This window comes from Ambystoma mexicanum, chromosome 12 (assembly GCF_040938575.1).
Source record: "Ambystoma mexicanum isolate Mex_15411 chromosome 12, UKY_AmexF1_1, whole genome shotgun sequence".
Classification (NCBI taxonomy): Eukaryota; Metazoa; Chordata; class Amphibia; order Caudata; family Ambystomatidae; genus Ambystoma; species Ambystoma mexicanum.
The window spans coordinates 414462493-414485009 of NC_090936.1; the positions used below are offsets into that span (position 1 = coordinate 414462493).

At 49.6% G+C, this 22517-nt stretch overlaps 1 protein-coding gene across 4 annotated transcripts in view; it reads right to left on the minus strand.

Moving 5' to 3' along the window:
* The window catches only part of AMN1 (antagonist of mitotic exit network 1 homolog), a 1280950-nt gene that overhangs the window by 1091106 nt on the left and 167327 nt on the right, over positions 1–22517 (minus strand). For all 4 annotated transcript variants that reach the window (XM_069628559.1, XM_069628557.1, XM_069628560.1 and 1 more), the window contains one exon: positions 1271–1415. In XM_069628559.1, coding sequence (XP_069484660.1) covers positions 1271–1415 — 145 coding nt within the window. The remainder of the gene's footprint in view (positions 1–1270; positions 1416–22517) is intronic.

A 22517-nucleotide genomic window follows, 5' to 3' on the forward strand; every position in this document is an offset into this window, starting at 1 on the left:
GCGATGTGAAAGCTGATTGTGCTCAGCTGTGGAATCTGCAATGCAGGCCTAAGTGGGTGTGGGATGGACTCATGGCCTAACTGAACAGGGGAAACTAAGTGGAGGAGGCGAGAGGCAACAGCCACATTGATTCACAACTCCAGTCCCTCCGACATGTGCGATACAAATAAACGGAGATCGCATACCTCTTGATATGCAACTGCTATGCCAAGGCCAGTGAAACTATGCAGGACAATTGAGCGGAAGGCCCCAACTCTCAAATCAATCAAACCAAGCAAGATTGATAACCCCCGTTTCTTCTCCCCTACTAGTGAGGTGAAGAAGCGTTATTTAAAATGGATGGTATTTTGTTTATTGTTTCTAAGTGTAAAAACCGAGCGTGACTAAGCATACCGTAACAAAGATAGCAAACCAATAAGCACGTTCAATAATGTACAAGTTGTAAAGCTGAAAATGTGCGTGCATTAAAGAGGACTTTAAAAAATGTTATAAAAAAGGTTTCTGAAATCCTGCCCACAGTCGGACCTGTGCTTTCCTTGAGTGTTTATGAATTTTATTGAAGATCTTCAGGTTGGCAGGACTCATGCCGCCCATAAATCGTTCCTCTGATAGTATTATGTGAAAAAGACAATTTGGGAATGTCCCAAAATATCTGATAAAATCAAGACTACACCCTAAATGAAACAGTGAGTCCACCTCATTGGTCACGGTATGTTTTCCCATAGTACTTCTCTCCGCACCTACGCTTTACTTATTTGTTGTATTAGTTTATAAAAACCTTATACAGTTTAAAAAAAGAAACACAATCAAAATAAAATTGTACCAAACACATCAATTAATGCACCGGTGCTTTGGGACTGTGCCTCACTCACGTCAGACTGTCTATCTTAACTTTCCTTCATAACATTCTTGCTAGTACAACATCTTCACAGGCGTTTGAGCACCAGTTCGAGCTCAAACCAGCTGGCTGACATCCATTTCATTGTATTGTTGATCACACAAATCAAACAAATAAAATTACATCTCAATTTGAGGCCAGCTAATGCTATTCAACTGTACTACCATGCACAATATTCAGTAAGAACCAAGTGACAAACACATTAAACTTAAAATAGTGCCAATCAATTGAGAACAAAAAAAGTATCATTAACTGTTTTTCAAGCAAACAGTGGTAACTACTCTATTAACGTCTCTGCTGGCAGTAACATATCCGTTTGTGCCCTAAGGTGTACAATATCACGTTATACATAAGAAAGTGCATCAGGTGTACCTTCTGAAGTGATGGAAATTCGGTCCCCCTTCCAAGAATTTAAATTGAGCTTCTTTAACTGTTTGCAGCCACCTAGCTGCTGCAGAGCACTATCTGAAACGTCGCAGTCCCGGAGGTCCAGTTTTTCTAGAGCTGGATGCAGCACCTAAAAGGAACATCACAGTATTCTACTTCAAACAGATACTCATCCAATGACATTAACAATAAAACATAGAATGGTAAAGTACTGGCCCATCCCCACCCATAACATGCAATTGTACAACATTGTCCTATTTTTCATTTTGATCTAACAAAATGACAGTGGTAGAAGTAGGGAATCAAAAAGTAGTGGAGCTGTGGTGCTGTTGTATTAGGCATGTTGGGAATAGTTTCTTACCTGTAACTCCATTTCTCCAGCATTGGTATCTTTCATGGATTCACATGCTTTGAATATTCCCCGTCGTCAGGCTGGGAATCCCCGGTACATTATATAGACCCTTTCCCGTAGGAAAACTTTTTCGACGCTTATGCGTCCTATCCGCCTCGTTTTGCATCATGCGTGCCCGCACCGTCAGGACGTCATGATACAAATACAGGCCCCGCCCCCGCGCTCCCTCAGATTTCGGCCCCCAAAGTAGTGGGGGAACCGGTTTGCATGTTCAGGGGAGGCAGGTGGGCGCATGTGAATCCATGAAAGATACCAATGCTGGAGAAATGGAGTTACAGGTAAGAAACTATTCCCTTCTCCAGCATTGGATCTTTCATGGATTCACATGCTTTGAATAGATTACATAGCAGTACCACCCCCAAGAGGAGGCGTGCATGCAAACCCATATACTTTCTTCGCAAAGGCCGTTCCCTATGATCATGTATACATCAGTAATCGTTAACATAGGAAAACGAACCACATACAGTCATAAATTCCACAGGATGCAACCCCTCAGCCGGGGCTTACCTTATTGGAATAGGTGTCGAAGCACCGCCTGTCCCATCCGGGTGTCTTCGGCATGTTGCTGCGACAGGCAGTAATGGCGGGTAAAGGTGTGTGTAGCCGTCCAGGTAGCCGCCATGCAGATGTCCCCCAGAGGGACTCCGGCCCACAGTGCCGTCGACGATGCCGTTGCTCTAGTTGAATGAGCTCTTGGCCGTCGTAGAAGAGGCTTCCCTGCCTTGGAATGGCAGTACGAGATGGTAGATGACACCCATCTTGATAGTCCTTGCTTTGAAATGGCTTTTCCTCTAGCCCCCACACCATAGGCCACGAACAGCTGTCTCGTTTCTCTGAACGGTTGCGTACGATGAAGATAAAACTTGAGAGCCCTTTTTACATCCAATGTGTGTAGCATGCGCTCCGCTCCCGAGCATGGCTCCGGAAAAAACGTAGGCAACACAATAGAGGAGTGTTTATGGAACACCGAAGGAGCTTTTGGTATGAACTGTGGGTTAGTGGCTAGGACTACCTTGGTCTTGAAAAATCGTAAGTATGGTGGGTCTACCATTAGAGCCTGAACTTCTGAAATACGTCGGGCTGAAGTGATGGCCACCAGGAAGGCCAATTTCCACGACAGAAACTTTAGAGATGATGATGACATTGGCTCAAAAGGAGGCTTCATAAGAGACGTTAAGACCAGATTGAGGCTCCACTCCGGCGGAAACTTCTTCTCTGGAGGGAAACTCCGAAAGAGGCCTTTAAGGAAATGCTTAATCAGGCGGTCGCTGAACAATGGTGCCGAGTGCCGTCGACGAGTAAACCTGGAAATGGCTGCTAGGTGTACTTTTATTGACGACACCGACAGGCCCTTTTGAGCTAAGAACAGCAAGTATGGAAGGAGCTGTTCCGGCTTAATCGATTGCGGGGCCAAACCTGGTTGATCCTCACACCATTGACAGAAAGTTTTCCATTTGTACGCGTATGAGGCGTTTGTGGAAGGTGCTCTTGCCGCTTGCAGGATACGCCGACAGTCCTCCGGAATCGTTAGCCGACCAAATTCGGCGAAGTCAGGAGCCAGGCCGTCAACTTGAGGCTGTCCGGGTCGTGATGCCAAACGACACCCTCCTGTCGAGACAGAAGGTCGGGGGTCTTCTGGAATCTCATCGGTTCCGCCGCCGCTAAGTGTAGCAGGTCTGAAAACCACACCTGTCTGGCCCAGTATGGGGCCACCAGAATTACCCGACACGGGTACCTGAGGATCCATTGCAACGTCCTCCGGATAAGGAGAAATGGAGGGAATGCGTACAGGAATTTGTTCGTCCATGGGAATGAGAACGCATCCCCCAGTGAGCCCTGCTGAGGCCATCTGCTTGCGTACTGATGGCATTTTTTGTTGTTCTTCGTTGCAAACAGGTCTATGGAAGGATGTCCCCATTTCTTGAATACCTGTTGTATTTGTTGGTCGTTCAGCACCCATTCGTGCACTTCGTTCATTTCTCTGCTGAGGGCATCGGCTTCCACGTTTTTCACGCCTGGTAGGTGGAACGCTAAGATTTTCACGTTGTGTTGCAGGGCCCAATGCCAGATTTTCTGTGCCTCCGTCGATAGGGACCTGGAACGTGTCCCTCCTTGTTTCCTCAAGTAGAACATCGTAGTGGTGTTGTCCGTCATGACACGCACCACCGAGTCCCTCAGTTGAGGAAGAAAAGATTTCAGAGCCCATCGCACTGCTCTCAGTTCTAGCAGGTTGATATGCAGGGAGGACTCCTGCAAAGACCACTGGCCTTGTACCTGTAACGTATCCAGATGAGCTCCCCATCCGCTCAGCGATGCATCCGTCACCACCGTCTTTTGGAACTCTGGTTCCAGTAGAGGCATCCCTTTCGTTAGATGAGTAGACACTCTCCACCAGCCGAGTGCTTGAACTAGTAGCTCGTCGACGACGAGTCTGTCGGACCAGCGGTCTCGGCTCTGCGCCCAACGGTCCGCTAGGAATTCCTGGCAAGGTCTCATAAACAGACGGCAGTTGTTTATCAACGGAATGCAGGACGACATGGTCCCTAGCAGGGACATGTACTTGCGCACTGAGACCTTGGTACCGCATCTCCATTCCGACGCCTTGTTTTGAAGTTTCTGAATTCTTTCGCTGGATGGTCTCACCAGGCTTGTGTGTGTATGAAACTCCGCTCCTAGAAAGACCAAGGTCCTCGAAGGCTCTACGGAGGACTTGTTGAAGTTTATTGCGAAGCCCAGTTCCTGTAAGATGGACATTGTGGCTCGTAGACTGTCTCGTGTTTGTTCCTTGGATGAACCCCTGACCAGCCAGTCGTCTAGATATGGATAGACATGATGACCATCCTTCCTTAAATGGGCCGCTATAGGGGCCAAGCACTTGGTGAACGTCCTGGGGGAGGACTTGAGCCCGAACGGGAGGACCTTGAACTGAAAATGCTTCCTCCCGACGACGAATCTTAAATATCTCCTGTGTCGTGGGCGTATTGGGATGTGAAAATAAGCATCTTGAAGGTCTAGTGATGATAGATAATCCATGGGTTGCACCGACCTGATAACCTCTTGGAGCTTTAGCATTTTGAATTTTAGGCTCTTTAGCCACTTGTTGAGTACCCTCAGGTCGAGAATGGGCCTCCATTTGCCGTTTGGCTTTTTGACAACAAAGAACCTGGAATAAACTCCTTGTCCTTCCTGTGTCACAGGAACTCTCTCTACCGCCCCTTTTTTCAACATAAGCGCCGCCTCTTGTCGTAGGATCCGGAGGTGGGGCTGTGTCGAGAATAAAGGAGGAAGACGCGGAGGCTTGCCTTTGAATTGCAGCGCATGACCCATGCGAATCGTGTCTAGTACCCATCGATCTGTGGTGATGCATTTCCATCGGTCGAAGTGATGAGAGACTCGACCCCCCAGGACGTTCCGAAGGCCGTCATTGGTTGCTGGTTTGCTTGTTCTTCGTTGACGACGGACCTGAGCCTCGCCGCCTGGAGGCTTAATAGTCCCTGCTTCTACGTGCCGACTGGGACGCTCGTCTGAACCCTTGTGAAGAGTACGAGGGCCTGTTAAATCCACGGTCCCTCGAGGCTCCAAAGCGGGAGTTTCCAGAAGCACCCCTGAAGGGGCGAAAAGAGCGAAAATTTCTACCCGTTTGAAGGGCGCCGAGGGACCTAGCAGTATCCGTGTCTTCTTTCATCCCTTTCAGCGCTTCATCAACCTTTTCGCCAAACAGGTGTTCCCCTTCGCATGGCATGTCCAGGACTTTGTACTGTACTTCAGGACGGAAAGTAGTACATTTGAGCCACGCTTGTCGACGAAGCACTACTCCATGGTTGATTTGTTTGAAACCAGACTCTGCTAGGTCAACTGCGATATTAATAGCGTGGTTCGAGGCCTCTTCGCCATCCCTCACCAGTAACATAGCCGCTTTCCGGTGTTCGTCTGGCAGATGTTCTAGGATAGGGGCTAGTTTGTGCCACATTTCCCTATCATATCGTGACACGATCGCTAAGGAATTGGCTGCTCTTACTGTCGTCGCTCCGACCGAGAGCACCTTCTTTCCAAAGGCGTCCTGCCTACTAGCCTCGCTTTCCGGTGGCGTTGAACATTTTTGCTGGACCCTGGCCTTCCTAGCCGCTGCCGCCGACACCACCGAGTCAGACAGAGGCTGTGATGTTAGACATTTTGGAGTGGACTCCGGGGCTTTAAACTTTTTCTCGATCCGTCCCTTTATGGCTGGCTCCGAGAACGGATGGCGCATCGTCTTGAGACCTTCTTGCCACACGTGGTCAAGGATTGGGATGGCAAATACCGATTTTCTCCTTTGACCCATATGGTCAAAAAGGAAACAGTCTTTCTTCTGCTCCTCAGGAATCAAGCCGAATTCGGGAACAAGCTTTCCCCATCATTGCATGGAAGGCTCCCACATCATCAGGGGGAGATGGCTGTGTCTGGCTCCTCGTAGACTCCAACTCCACATCCGAATTCCATGTTGGGTCCCTCGACGGTGACATGGAGATGTCTGACCCTGAGTCATCCAGTATAGAGTCGGACTCCGACAACTCACCCTCCTCCTGAGCACGAGGACGATCTTTCACCGCCTGGGGAGCCGGGTGTTTCGTCGTCGAGCGAGCCGTACAAGTTTGCTCGTCGACGGAAGGTACAGACAAAAGTGACGATGACGTCCCAGGTTGAGGGAACTGCGTATCCAGCCTCTGCAGGAGCTTCTTTAGAGTATTAAGCACATCCAGAGACAAAACCGTCTGGGGGGTCAGTAACGTGGATGATATAGGTACCATATCCCCGCTCGCACTCGTCGCCGTCATCGTCGTCGACGTCGAAGGCCTTCAGCCTAAATCCGATGGCTGCAGAACCATGTCACCTTCCCCTTCCACCGAGCAGGCCGTGTCCGGCTGCAGTAAGACCTCAGGGGGGATCGGGTCATAGACCTCAGGCAGCCAAGCCATAGACTGAGACTCCGTCGACGAAGGAATCCCAACCGCTGCTGCTTGAACGGTAATAGGCATCGTCAATGACACTGAGGTCGACGAGCAAGTCGTCGTCGTCGAGCCCTTAGACTTCGTCGTCGATTTCGATGCCGACTTCCCGGCTGAAGCTTCTCGACTCATGGAAGACCTGGGACGGTCCCCTGAGGAGGATTTTGACAGCGCTAGCCTCTCCGTCTTAGATGATGAGGAGGAGGAGGGCTTTTTATGTGATGAGGACGATCCAGCATGTTTCCCCTTATGCTTGTCCTCAGCGCGAGTTTCTGCTGGCCGTACCTTCTTCGACGGAGGCTCCGACTTGCTCCTGGAGGCCGTGGAGCCAACTTCCGAAGCCGGGTAGGCACCCGCTCCGTCATTAAGCCAGTCGACCAGCCTTCTTTTACGGTCCTTAAGGGTTTTTTGGGAGAAACCCTGGCATATCTCACACGTATCCGCCGTGTGGTGCGGGTGGAGACAGTAGATACAGTCCATGTGGCCGTCTCCTTCATAAACCTTTTTGAGGCCACAGGTCGCACACGGGCGAAATAACGCTTTTCCAGACATAATTCTCCAGAATTTGAACTTCGCCGAAGCGAAACAGAAAAAACAACCTAGTTTTCACTAGTAGTAAACGCGAGGATCCCACTACTTTGAAAGACGGTTGAAATCTGAGGGAGCGCGGGGGCGGGGCCTGTATTTGTATCATGACGTCCTGACGGTGCGGGCACGCATGATGCAAAACGAGGCGGATAGGACGCATAAGCGTCGAAAAAGTTCTCCTACGGGAAAGGGTCTATATAATGTACCGGGGATTCCCAGCCTGACGACGGGGAATATTCAAAGCATGTGAATCCATGAAAGATCCAATGCTGGAGAAAGAGGTGTTGCCAAATCATGTAGACGTATCATTTTGTCAGCCTTTACTTATATACAACTACTATAGAAACAGAACTTTTTGTTTGTTTGTTGAATACATCAGGCCCTCAAAGGCAAGAGACTTTTGTGAAAAGAGACTTATCCATCAAAGAACCTGATAGCTGGTACGGAACTGTCGGCTCGTGCTGGGGAAGCTCGAGTGTGTACTGTGTTCAGGAGATTCACCTTGTCCCATGCACTAAACGTGGGGAAGGGAGACCCCTGGCAATCACATCCTGACTAATTAACAAAGTTACTCACCGTAGTGACTACCTTACTCCTAGTCCATAGTTCCATTTCCTCCATACATGTGGGACATTCCGTCCTTCGGGACGGGACGGGAGCACTTTTGATAAAAAGCATCAACATTTTTTTTTTAATATCTTCTCTTTGTACGCGGGGTACCGCACACGGCCGTAACCCCACCCTCCTGAGCTCTGCCCCGCGCATCGCCCTTCAGTCCTTTTCTATCACCAGGTCTGCGACCATTTAAGCAATTATAGAGGATACTTATTAGAGGGGAAGGCGGGCGGGCGTATGGAGGAAAGGGTAGTCACTACAGTGAGTAACTTTGTTATACTCCTATGTCCCGTCCCCTTTCCTCCATACTTGTGCGAGATTCCAAAGCACTCCTCACAGGTAATACGGGTGGATGGAACTTCCTTACTGAAAAAGGTTTTTAAGAACAGTGTTACGCTCGAGTGCGAGCAAGGTTGAGTGGTCCGTTGTCCGGCGGGTTGAGCTCCACTCTCTAGCTGGTTTGCACTGATGCCCCTTGTTTCTGCTTGAACTGGCCTGGGGTCGGCTTCCTGATGGAGAAAGAGAGTAAATATGAGAGACTGGCGTCTTCCCTTATGTCTTCAAACTGGAGTCTTTCTGGTTGCTTAGCGCGGTGTTTGCTCACTTTAGAGTTTTTAAAGATGTGCTCTCCTTCCTGCTCATCTCGGCAGGGGTGCAAGTTGCTCTAGCTGCACTGATCCCGGTGCAGGAGTCTTATGGATCGAGTTGCTTTACTGATCCGTTACGAGGGCACTTGGATCAAGTTGCTTCACTGATCCGGTGCTGCTAAGGGTATGGTATAGAACACTGTTTGTTACTTCACTTGCCAATGTTCTCTAATGTCTGTAATGTCTCTTCTCTCAACAGGTTCCGAACGTCGAAACAAGTGTGATTAGCAGAAGCACAGATGAAGCTGCCACATGAAGTGCTAGACGCTGCTGAAGGTATGTAGGCTGCGGTCACGAGAGAGAACTATTCTCGCGAGATATTGTTCCAAACTAACCTTGTTTGCTTTTCTCTTCTTTCTTGTAGATGCCGTCGGTATGCAGAAGTTGGAGCGGGGCGTCAGAGAAGTACCGGAGGCTGAATCAGCTGCTGTGTGGGAGGACGTAGGCTGCGGACCGCTGCCAATGCCGGCAGTCACCATGTAAGTGTCAGGTAAGCTGAAATCCTCACGTACTTGCAGGTTTCTAAAAGGTTGCAGACCGCTGCGGATGCTGAAGGTCCCCAGGTAAGCGTCTGGTAACCTGGAATCTTCGCGCACATGCAGAATTCTGGAATGCTTTCGGATGTCAGCGGAGAGCGTTCTGCTGCCATGGGCAATTCAACGCGAATCATCTGACAAGGGCTGGGCGGGGTTTATATAGGCAGGCCCCACCACACCCAAGATCTTGGAGCACGTTCTGCTGTCCACGCCCATACTTGCCACACCAATTCCAGAAGAATGTTCAGGCCTGCAGAGAGTCCGTGCCAGTTGTTGAGCAGACTTCATACTATGAGCCTGGTGCCAAAGGCGCCAGGACAGGGTCCAGGTGGGCCTTCTTTGTTCTCTCCAGTTTTTAATCCGGATCGGGTGTTCTTTAGGCCCCAAAGTCCCGAGGGCAGGATTGCTTTGACCCTGGAGGTGCTGGTCATGACAAACAGCCTGGCCGAATTCAGCATCGGCCCTTGAGCTCAGATCCAAGCAGTAATGCTTACAAAAAGCTGATGGGGAAGCCCACGTAGCTGCCTTGGCAATAAACAAGGGAACATATTTTTGGAAGGCAACAGCAGCCGCTTTGCCACGTACAAGATGTGCATGAATGCCCTTTGGAGGCTGAAGGTCCTGAATGGTATACGCTTCTGAAATACAGGAGGCAATCCATCGGGAGATAGTAGCCTTTGAAGCAGGTTTCCCTTTCGGATCTTCGAACGTAACAAAGAGTTGAGAGGAGCCCCTGAGTTCAGTTGTTCTGTCCAGATAGAACTTCAGAGCTCGTCTGACATCTAAATTGTGTAATACTCGCTCGGCGTCTGAGGCCGGGTTCGGAAAAAAGACAGGTAATGAGATAGACTGGTTCAAATAAAAATCAGTCACTACTTTAGGAACGAAAGAAGGATGAGTGCGGAGCACAACCTTATCCTTATGGAAGGTAAGGAAATGGTGTTCCATGGACAAAGCTTCAAGCTCGCTTTCTCGCCTTACCAAAGTCACTGCAATCAAAAAGGCAACCTTCCAAGAAAGGTACTTTAGATCCGTCGTAGTCATGGGTTCAAATGGTTTATGGCATACGGCGGTCAGAACCACATTTAAATCCCACTTTGGATGAGGATTTCATACAGGTGGAAAAAGGCGTAAAAAACCTGCAAAATGCCTTTTAATGGCTAGGTACGTCAAAGAAAAGGAACAGGTGTCAGTGGACAGGTAGGCGGCCATAGCCGACAAGTAATTCCTACAGGACAAGACATGAATGCCCAAAGCAGCCAGATGAGAAATGAACGAAAGGACAGTGTCAATCGTAGCATGTCTGGGGTCTAGTTGCTTAGCTAAACACCAGTGACAAAACCAGGGCCTCTTGGATAATGCGCATATTGTCCTCAGACAGGTTAAACTGCGCTAGGGATTTGAATTCAGACACCAGGCCGCCAAGCTGAATTATTGTGGGGAGGGGTGCCACATCCGCTGATCGCACTGGTGAAGAAGGTTGGGAATCAACGGCAGTCTGATCGGAGAACAAATCGATAGATGCTGAAGTTCCGAAAACCAGAATCTGGCTGGCCACCAAGGAGCTATGAACAGGAGAGTGCAATTCGATGCATTCCTGAGCTTGCAGAGTGACCGATGAATCAGAGGAAGAGGCGGGAAGGCATATGCCTTCATGTTGTTTGCCACGGGATCTCGAGAGCATCCCCTAGAGAGGACTTCCATGTTCAGTTCCCACTCGTAGCTGGCCGCTGTCTGCCGGCTGAGTGAGTCTGCAGTCAAATTGAGTTGCCCTGGAATATGTACTGCCACCAGCCAAATGCCCTGCTGGATGGCCCATTCCCACATCTGAATGGCAAGGTCCACAAGAGGTGGTGACTTGGTACCATCCTGCTTGTTGATGTAAAACATGGATAACGAGTTGTCCGTGCAGACGCGGACCACTCAGTTCGTGATGGATGGTGGGAATGCTTTCAGCACCAGAAAAACAGCCAGGAGCTCCAAATAATTTATATAAAAACTGCCTGTCCTGCGGCGTCCATAGATCAAAAACCTGGAGATGATCCAGAGTCGCGCCCCACCCCAGAAGGGAGGAGTCAGTGGTAATCGTCACTTGTGGGCAAGGCTCCTGAAAGGAGGCCCCCACTGTAAGATTGTGGGTCTAAGACCACCATAGAAGATCCGTCATCATGCAGGATGGAACTGGGATCATCATGGAATCCGAGTTCGAAGCCTGACGCCAAGAGCTCCGAAGAGCGAGCTGCGTACATCTCATCTTGAGACGCAAGAGGAAGAGCTAGTACGCACAAAGCCATGAGGCCCAGAAGCCTCTGGAACCACCAAGCCGTCACGTGCTCTGAATGGATGAAGAGCTGACACATGGCGAACAGATCTGCAATCCTGTCTGTCGTCAAATACACCCAGGAGTCGATTGTGTTCCAACGAAACCCAGGAAGATCAGGTCTTGGGAGACCGTCATGGAAGATTTCCGCCAGTTCACTGACAGCCCAAGATTGAACAGGAGCTGGAGGAGAGACTGGAGATTGGACAAGGGCTGCGTAGGAGCCAGTCGTCCAAATACGAATATACATGAACACTATGTAGCCAAAGGAAAGCTGCGATGACCAACATCATCTTCGTAAAGACACGCAGCGCCGAGCTGAGACCAAAGGGGAGCACACGGAACTGGAAGTGCTCCCCTCCCAGGGAGAACCGCAGATATTTTCGATGCGGCCTCCATATCAGGATGTGCATAAACGCGTCCTGAAGGTCCACTACACTGAGCCAGTCGCCCTTCCGAAGAGAGGACATTATTTGGCAAGGTGTGATCATCTTGAATTTCTCTTGGGGAAGAGAAAGGTTGAGCTGGGAAAGGTCGAGGATGGTGCGCAGGCCAGCCTGGTTGGGTTTGGCACGGTGAACAGTCGAGAGTAGAAGCCCTCCCCTTGCTCCCCGAGGGGAACAGGTTCCACCGCCCTGAGGTCTAGAAGCTTCTGAACCTCAGCTCTGAGGGAGGGTGTCCCCAATCCATTGGAAGGGAGGATTGAGGGGAGGGGAGAGCGAAAGTCTGCCTGAGCAATGGACAAAACCGACCGATCGTCGGTGATGGTCTGCCACGCCTCCAGATGAGACGAGATTCGTCCTCCCACTGGAGTCTCATGCGACTGACAAAAAATATAATTTTGCAGATTTGTCGGCAGGGAGACTACCTGCTCTTGAAGAGGAGACTGAAGGGCGAGAGAAAAACTGACCACGTTGTTGTTTTCAACTGGTGCCACCAACCGGAGGGTCAGTTCTGCGCGCCCAGAGGTCCTGAAACCCTCTGAAGCCAGAGAAGGATCGAGACTGAGACCCAGACCTCTGAGTATAAGGGGACTTAGCTGGGACCTTTGCCAGGACCGACAAGGATTTGGCGGTTTAGGTACTCGCCTTGGTCTTTGTGAGTTTGTCATCCGTAGAAGAATCAAACAACTCCTTTCCATCGAAGGGAAGGACCAGAACTTTATATCTTGCACCTCCTTCGAAAACTTTGTTGCATGGAGCTATGCCTGGCGGGAGGTGTCAATTCCCACCATCAGGCCTCGAGCTGAAGTATCCACATGGTGTGCCGCAGCCTCCAGGATACCCTGTGCCAACACCGTAGCGTCTGACAAACCGGCCTTGAAGTCGTCTAGCCTATACGTATGAATGCACTCCTGGAAATAAGCCAACTCCTTCCACAGCTTCATATTAGCTGCCGCCAGAATCAGCTCAGTATTTGCTTGCCGAAGTTGCAGTGCTGAGTTGGCAAACTTTTTTGCCCAAGGAGCCCAGAATTTTGTCTTCCTTGGAGAGAATCTGAGCCGCAGCTGTAGAGGTCGCAGAGGCCGGCTTGGATTGAAGCGTGGCCGCAGCTACCACCGTCAAGGAAGGGAGCGGACAAGACGCCAAGGCTATCTCCTCAGAGGTGTGAAGCCTGTATCTGGCATGGATTCTTTTATTGATATGGAGCCTAGTGTGGGGCTAATCCCAGACTTTACGGGCCTCAGCCAAAACGTCCTTCTGGAGGAACAGGTCAGTACACTCTTGTGGTGACAAGGTGAAGGCTCCCGAAAGTACCCCTTCCTGCGGAACGGGGGCCTCAGGTACTGACTGGAATGTCAAGGAGGGCCGCCATATCCAAAACCCGGTCATGGAATGCTCTGACAGAGCAGGGCAGCTCATCGCTATCCTGATCTGCTTGAGGGTCAACCAGCGAATCGGGAGCAGATGGTTGTACCGCTGCAGGTTTTAAAGTGCTATCCCGTTCTACCGGTGTCTTCTCTATGAGAGTCAATGGTGGTAGGGGAGGAAGAGCTGGAGGTGGACCAAGAGGAAGAGGTGGTACCACCACAGGGGCTGCTGGAGCGGCCGGGGTGAAAGGTGGGGCCGGAGGTTCAGGGTAGATTTCTTTGAAAAGACCCTTAAAGTACTTTTTCATAGGGTCAGAATGCATGAGCCTCTGAAATTTCCTGAAAAATACATCCTCTGATGAAGGTTTAGGCGCTGGGGTAGGCAGAAGCCTCTCATATGGGGCATACCCCCACGAACGCAATCAGGATGGTTGCCTGGAAGGCCCTCCACCAATCGGGTCCGCATAGACCAATGGAGCAGAAGTAGGGGGAGCAAGACAGTATGTGGCAGCGGCATCCGAGCACGCCAGTCATAAGAAGGGCAGAACAGATTTTTACATTCCACCTCAGGTGAAAAAGGCTGCTCAGCTCCAAAATTAAGATTCCCAGCACCCGCCATCGAGAATGTAGGTGTAAGGGAAGAATCCAAAATGGCCACTGTGGATCATGAGGGATGGGCTGCCATTTTGTCGATGCCTGAAGAGAACTGCGTCACATGTACAGCTGAGGCAATCATCTCCACAGGTTGGTCAGGGACTTAAGTAACATTTTAGCTTTGACACAAGGATCCTCGGCTGAGCCGGTACTGGGGGGGGTCTCGGATGTTTGCTCGACATCTTGGAGGTGGCGCCAACATTAGCCTCCAAAGGAGGAACCTCGGCAGAGCCGGTAACAGGGGAGTTACGGTGCATGACTGCCCTCTTTGCCCCATCGAGAGAACCGGTATCACTGCGATAAGTGTGGGAAAACTGAGAATCACCCTTACAGATACGACCCTAGGGACATGTCTCTCGGTTTTGTCGGTACAGACATTAGCCTCAAGAAGAGGAACCTCAGGTTTCGTCCCGAAATGTGTAGCTCTCTCGCGAGGGGCCTCAAGCCGTGGCTTTGTACAGAAAGCTCCAGAAAAGGAGGCCTCAGGGCGTACCCCGGTGTCTGTGTGGAAAGTTCGAGAAACAGAGACCTCGGAGCGAACCCCAGTGTCCAAAGCCTCAGACCAACTGGGCCAGCGTTTAACACCCGACAGGTGAACCTCGAAACGTGTTCCGGTCTTGGCAGGTCCGTCATGGGACCCCTCAGAGAAAACTCTGGTACGCCTATAAGGCCTGCGAGGCACCTCAAGAGAAATCCTGGTGGTAGAGCTACTGGAGCCCCTCCTGGACCGAGAAGACCCCAGAAAGGAGTCCCCTGGCCGGGGCGCCCTAAAAAGTAAGGAACTTACCAGACATCGTTTCTTTTCTTCGTTGAAAAGCTGAAGATGAGGCGGAGGAACGCGCTGAAAGACGTCCTCCCACCGAAGAAGAAGGCGCTGGAGTGCCTGGACGTAGAGGGAATCGCAGTAGAAGCACGAATCCCAGGGGTGGTCTGGCCCGAGACACTCCAAGCAGGGAGAATGGGGATCTGACTAGTGAAGCAACGTTTGCATGAAGAACAGGACACAAATCCCAGACGCTGTGGCATAGATGGAGGACTACGCGACCTCAGAACCGGAGCAGGAGAGAAGGACAATGGGAACAAAAAACTCCAGAAGATGCAAGTGTGTCCAGTCCCGACCGCTCGGAGAAAGGACTGAAGGGCGATGTGCGGGGCGGAGCTCAGGAGGGCGGGGTTACGGCTGTGTGCAGTACCCCACGTAAAAAGTGAAGGAGGACAATAAATTTACAATTTTGATGCTTTTTATCAAACGTGCTCTGGTCCCGTCTCGAAGGACGGAATGTCCCACAAGTATGGAGGAAAGGGGACAGGACGTAGGAGTAGAAGTGATTCAAAATCTATTTAGCTTAGTTAGCCCTAAGCTACTCCATTTCTTCTATTGTTAAAGACTCGATTTTGTGTAGAGCCTTTACTTTGTAATCTTTGCTGAATAGACAAGAAAAACTGTGTTCATGGCATACGTGACAAAGGTTAACAAAAACATGTTATTGCAGGAATTGTTCGTTTTTGCAGCTGAGAGGTGTAACTTTAGCCCCAGCAGCAAAGACAAAGATAAGATATGGTTGGTGTCTCCTTATATGGCTAATCTTGCGAGGCCTGGTGGTCGTGCAAAGAGCTAATGACTGACCCATCTTTTATTGGACAATTGTGTACTTAACAGGAAACCTGCGATAAGTTACACCAACTGTACATTTTGTGAACACTGTATAAAAGAGGGCCTGCCCCTCTGACAAATTGCTCACTTCGCTACTCTCCATGAGATATGAGTCGTGGTCGAACCTGAGCCCACTCGAGTGAAATAAACTTTGTTATGTTTATCTAACTCCGGGTCTCATAGTCTCATTTCCAATGAAAGATGTGCTTTTGGTGTTACACCAGTGCACAACTTCAGAGACGTCATTGTAGCAAGAGCGAGCTTGGCCATGCACTGTAACAGTGGAGTACATCAAGCAAGGATAATCACAGAAAAAGGGGTACAAGTAGAAAACATTACAGCGTTATCAGTGGACACCGCTGAAAAGCATGTTCGCCTTGCATGAAAATCAGCAGCTTGTTGTTTGCTAGCAAATGAGGGAAAACTAACATGGTGGTAATCAACTTTGCTTTAGCTAGGACGCCTGAAATTGGAGGAGTGGTTGGACAGTACCCAAAGCAAGGTCATCTATTTGTGTTCTAGCAAGGCACTAAAACCTTAATGACCATGGGTGTGGACCCATGGGCTGTAACAGCATTTGAAAACATGTACTTTACTGGACCATTTCTGCCGGGGAAGCAGCCATATTGTTATTTGTTCATTCACTACCATTCCAATTTTCCCCTTTTCACAGTTCTTTCATTGACCTCAGGACACATGAAGAACACACACATACACACACACAAAACCCCCTACACAATGGGTTGCCCTAATTCGAGGGAGGAGGTAGCTAGGCCTCGCACTTTGTGCGCCCTGAGAGGAGGGTTGCACTCAAAAGATTAAGGGGACATTTTATAAAAATGGTAATTGCATGTGGGTGAACCACAAACGTTAGCACTAATGTGCTGTTGGGTCCCCAGCATTCAATTTTAAACATTTACAAGAGTAGAGAAAAACTGAAACGTAAAACCAGGCGAAATTCCCTATACTCTTTCAGCTGTACACTCTGCTTTGTAAAAAATTAATTTCAAAAAAAGTAAATGCCATCTGCAAATGCCGTTTTAATGCTGACGTTTAGTAATGGACTCCTATGGAATCCACCTCCGCCTTCTCATTAGCAGTTGCTAATCAGAGACGGATTCCATAGGATTTCATTTGGTTTACGTATGCATGGGTAAAACCTGGTTTTCTTCCAAGACGGAGGAAGAAAGTGCTGCAAACAAACTCCACTTTGTGCCGTCCTATGCCTTGGACGGGGACAAAAATGAGCAGAGCAAAATTAAGGTGTAAAAGGCATTACACCTTGCTTCTATGCTTTCATTTAGCACTCCGCTCGTTTGACCCTGCAAGTGACTTCACAGCCCAAAATTCACCTTTAGCAAGTTCAGGTCATTAACATGACACGCATTGGTACCATATGTGATTCTGGATATCAGAATGTGGCAAGTGTAAGGAGTGTTAAAAGTATGTAAGCAAATACATTACTCCAAATAGGTCATCGAAAGAATATTAAAAACGCAGTCATACCAAAACCTACATGTTGGTAATATTTGAAACAAAACATTTATTTCTATTTTTCTAAACGCGAACTGCATTCAGAAGCCATGCATGGGCCTACTCAAAGACTGTATAGCTAGGTTGTGAGCAGTCATACTAAAGGTTCAATATATGGGAAGTAAGTTTAGATGGATAAGGCGGTTACTTTCGCTAGACAAGTGGGGCAACAGAGAGATTTGGTTCACGCCCATACATAGGTACAGATGCCCAGGGAGAGCAGCAGTTTTAGCCTCTCAGAGGAGCTTATTCAAATACACACAAGTGACTAACTACAGGTTTGAACGTCAGTGATTATCAGAACAACAACCTGCCAAAATGTAAATGATGGTCCCAGGAGATTTCAGATTAACCCTGTTTTTAGAGATTTTGCGAATCCCCCAAGCCCACTGCCCAACATCCAGTGGATCACTGCACATTTTAATTTAACCCTTAAAAAGACAATACAAAAAGCAAACAATCGAGGTGGCACTAACACAAACATCAGGAATAATTAACTGTGGTGGAAACCCATCACAGCCATGTCAACAGAAAACCATACGTCGGCAATATTGTGAAAAGGAATATAAAATGTACCCCAAGATCATTACCCTTAGACAATGCAGAAGTAAATCATTAGCTCTGTTGTTAGGTTACTGCATAGGACACCAGCTTTCCGCTAAATTCTGCAGATGGGTGTGCATTATGCCTGCCAAGACCAGGACAGCCCCATCAAAGGGGCATCATTATGGATGGGTTTTTGCATAGCAGCTACATTTCGTGACATTAATAGATTTCTGTTAGGCCTTTTGACAAAGTACATTTCAGTAACACATTCACTCAGCCTCACCTCTCTACCCCTGAAACAAGCATCTATCAGGACAATCGAATGTGTTACGTTAATATGATTTTATCTGAGTGCCTAGAATTTCTTGTGCAGTGGTGTACTGTGCCCCCACCAAGGTTATCTAGGCCGTAGTCTGCCGAAAGACAAGCATTGGCAAAGAAAATAGTTTTGTAGTTTGTAGTTATTGATTGAATTTATGCATTGAGCATGGTGGGACGAAATGAGGAATTACAGCACAGAGAGGAAGAAATGACAGCACGGGAGGAAATGAAGGGCAGCGCTGTGGGGGTGAGAGAAGCACTGTGGGGGGAGGAATAAGAAATAAATGGCAACTCGAGGAACAATTAAAAGAATCCAATAGATGAAAGGTAGGACACAGGAGCATTGTACAATATTTGAAGGAAGGAGTAACAGCGCAAATAAGGGTGGTGGGCGGGTGAAAGGGCAAAGGGGAGCGAAAGGGCAAAGGGGAGCAGAGTAACAGCACAATGAGGGCGCTGATCAACAGTGCAAAGGTGGGAGGAGCGACAGCGGTAGAGAGGGGGAAGGACCAACAGCCTAAGGTTGAAGGGAAGGTTGACAGCACAAAGCGGGGAGGAGGAGGGACAGCGCAAAAGGGGGAGGAGGGACAGCGCAAAGGGAGAGGAGGGACAGCGCAAAGGGAGAGGAGGGACAGCGCAAGGGGGGAGGAGGGACAGTGCATGGGGGAGGAGGGACGGGAGGGTGCTAGAAAGCCCAGCCACGATGGCTGCAAGGCAGTGAGCTCCTAAGCACTTTACTTGATCCGGACAAAATCCTGTTGTCCCCCGGCTACCTTGAGCCCTCACACACGGTGCCCAGCTGTGTGAGGGGCATGCCCACAATTGGGCGAAATTTGGTGCCCGTTGTGCCCCGAGCAGTGAAGTTACAGACGGCACTGCCAGGGACTCCCAGCGCTAAGCCTCAGCGCTGACCTGGAGGGTGAGGCAGTTCTGGGAGGAGCGCCTCGGCCGGACACCGCAGCATGCCCGGCTGTGAGGTGAGGAACAGGAGTGGAGGGCTTGCTAAGCCGATGAGAGCCACAGCGCGGTTCCCGGGATAGCTGTTCACCCCGAAGGGCAAGGAGAGCAGAGAACCCACGGCCTGAGGACTGACACAGCCATACCACACCCCAGCTGGCCCCCAGTGGGGGTGCAATCAGACCTCCTCCCGTCTCCTCCATATACATCCGGGCTAAAAATCATCTGAGAGGAGTGGCGCTGGTGGACCACAAAGGGGGGAATCAAACAACAGTGAATCCACTGTCTGCCAATCCCCCAAGGAGTAGCAAAGAAACTGGGGGCGAGACCCAACCTAATAGAAGGAGAATCCAGAGCGGACACGCTGGTCCATAACCACTGTCCCCACCTCCCCTCACCCCATAGACCTCTGATGAATCAGTGATGTGGAGATAAACTCCCCTCTATTGGGACAAGGGATTACACGTGGAACTGAGGTCTTCCACAATAGTAATGGTGGACAATGTGGAACGCTACAGAGTGCAAAGAGGTGGAGGAGGGAACATTGGGACAACACACGTGGTGGCCACCCAGTCATTGTTGAGTGGCAGCTAACAGGCTGAACGGCCAGGACCCAGCGCAGTGGGCTTACAGGGAGGCCACCAAGAGGTTGGGCCGGTGATAGGAGACACAGAGTGTGGTGACCATTGTCCACACTGGGAAATTGTGATCTGCTGAGAGCTCAGTGATACTATTGGGAGTGGCGACATACTTCTTCTGGACGCCTGGCAAAATGTCCAAAGCAGGCAAGGAGGGAAACAGCAATGCAAACTACAATCCGACACTCCCTCCCAAGCCAAAAAATACAGAACCATGGATGACTCACCGGGCGGGAGCACTCAGTCTACGGCTCAAGACACTTCTGGGGAGTTTCGAGACATCAAACAGATGTTCAACCAACTGCAGAACAGTATACAATCACTTGATGGGAAGATGGACACCCTAAAATGTAAAGAGGACCACATGCAGGTCCGTCTTGATAAGTATGGGGAGAGATTGGACGAAGTGGAAGGTTGTGTCTCAGCGGTTGAAGATGAATCATCATCCATGTCCAGAGAAATGACACAAATGAAGCAATCTCTGAAGGAACTGGCTGACAAACAAGAGGATCTTGAATCTAGATCCAGGAGGAACAATCTGAGAATAGTAGGAGTGCCTGAATCGGTGGAGCAGAGATTCATGGAACATTTAGTTGAGGAGATGCTAAGGGAAGCCCTAGGAGCTGAAGAATTCTCTGCTCATAGTGGAAAGGGTGCACTGGATACCAAGAGGGAAGAAGCAGATACCCGGGGCCCCGCCACATTCGATCATAGCCCGAATGTTGAACTTTCGGGACAGAGATCTTGCTCTTTGCAAAGCCAGGGAAAAGGGGCCTTTGACATACAGACTCTCAGACAAGGTGCAAGCATCTCAAAGAACATTCATGGAAGTGAAAAAACGACTGCGGGAGAGAGGAATACGCTATGCCATGATGTTCCCTGCTAAACTACGGATAGAATATGAGGAGCGTGTAATTTTTTTTCACACCTCGGATGAGGCCAATGCCTTCCTCAAACAGTTGCCACGGAACCGTAAACACTGGGGGAACAATGGGTGACATTAAATCTAATACAGCATATCCCCACCCGTGGCCTCTGGCCTTTATGGGGGCGGGGGGTCATTTCATACCTGTTGGTGGCCGGGCACGAGTTTTAATGTGACGCAGGTGCAGTGGATGGCTGTACACCGAGTAGCCCCTCATGCGGAAGCTCCAGTTTGTTAAAGGGGAGGGTTGATGCTGACGGGTTGGGGTTGTCAGCGGGGGGTAGGGGCTTGGAATACTGGCAGGTTGGGGTTGTCGGTGGGGGAGTGGGTGAGGACAGGGAGGTGTAAGGGAGAGGTGGTACAATATGGCACAGAGGAATCAAGTGTCATGTAACTGGGAGGAGATACAGAGCATTATATGGGACTGCACTACACAGATTAATAAATCCGGGATAGGAATGGTACCATGGGCAAGTAATGACTGGGTCACTTAGAAGTATCACATGGAACGTGAGGGGGCTAAACTGTCCATCTAAGTGTCGTAAGGTCCTAGTTGACATGCAGCGACATCAGGTGGCAATCGCGTTTTTACAGGAGACGCATCTAACACCGGAGGTGGAGTCGAAATGTGGGAGGTACTGGGGCTGCCACTGCTACGTCTCATCTTACCCCTCTTTCGCAAGTGGTGTGTGTATTATAGCTCTGTTGGGTTTCGGATGGTAACCACAATTAAGGATCGAGAGGACTGGGGCCTGGTGGTGCAGGGCACTATACAAGGTCGGCTGTAGACACTGGTCAATTATTATGGCCCAAATCAAGACACTGTAGAGACATTTAATTGAATAGGCATCCACTTGGGAAGGCTTAGACCTGGAGATGTCATCTAGGTGGGGGTACATTAATGCGGTCATGGATCCAGTCTGGGACCGCACCAGCGGCTCCCGCCGCCTAGCACACAAGGGAACAGGCAAACTGCAGGGCATGTATGGGACATGGGAGGTCGACGCTATCTGGAGTGTTAGGAATCAAGAGGTATTGGAATACGCATTCCACTCCTCCGTCCACAACTCAGCATCGCGGTTGGATTTTTCCCTGATCTCCCATGCGCTGATGGCAGTCACAGAGGTAGCTATCTTGGCGTGCACATTATCAGACCATGCCCCGGAATTACTGACTGTGGAGCTGCTGGGCCGTGGTAGAGGGAGGATGCTCTGGGGTTTTTAAAAGTGAATGCCTGTCGGATGCTTTGTTCCGAGAGGGCCTGACAGGTGCAGTAGACACATTTTTTTACATCAATGTAGGATCGCTGGAGTCGGGCCGTGGTCCTCTGGGAGTGCTTTAAATGCGTGATAAGAGGGGAGTGCATTTCTAGAGAATCAGGGATATTAAGAAAAATTAGGAAGAAACTGGTTAATTCTGAGGCCCACATTCGTACATTGCAAGCAGCTGCTACCACACCAACACCCCTAGAACAGGCGAGATTCCGAAATACCTGCAGACGTTCAATGAACTAGCGCATAGAGAGGCTACACTTAATCAGCGGAAAAAGGTTGTACGGCAATATGTGGAGGGACAGAAGGCAGGTAGGCTGCTGGCGAGGGCGACACGATTAGACGGTCATGGGAGTCGGGTCTTATCCGTAACAGTCACACAGGGTGTAGAGAGGTTTGCAGACCTGGACATTGTTCAAGAATTCTATTGGTTCTATGGACAACTATACTCTTCCCACACACAGGTCTCCCAGCGCGAGGTGAATAGCTATTTGGACCAGGTGTACAGATGAGCAAAACGAGGTGCTGGGCCGTCTGGTCTCCCTCGAGGAGGTCTTTGGGGCTATTAGATCTCTCCCCTTTGGGAAATCTCCTGGAAATTACAGGTTCACAGCAGAGTTTTACAAACACTAGGTGGCAAAGCTAGCTCCCTACTTGCTGCAGATGTTCCACCAAAGCCTGCGGGAGGGTAGATTACCAGAATCCCTGAGGGAGGCAATGTTAGTGGCACTGCTTAAATCAGATGAACCCCCCCCAATGACTGCTTTTCCTGCCGTTCAATTTCTCTCATTAACTTAGGCAGTAACATCCTGGCCAAAAC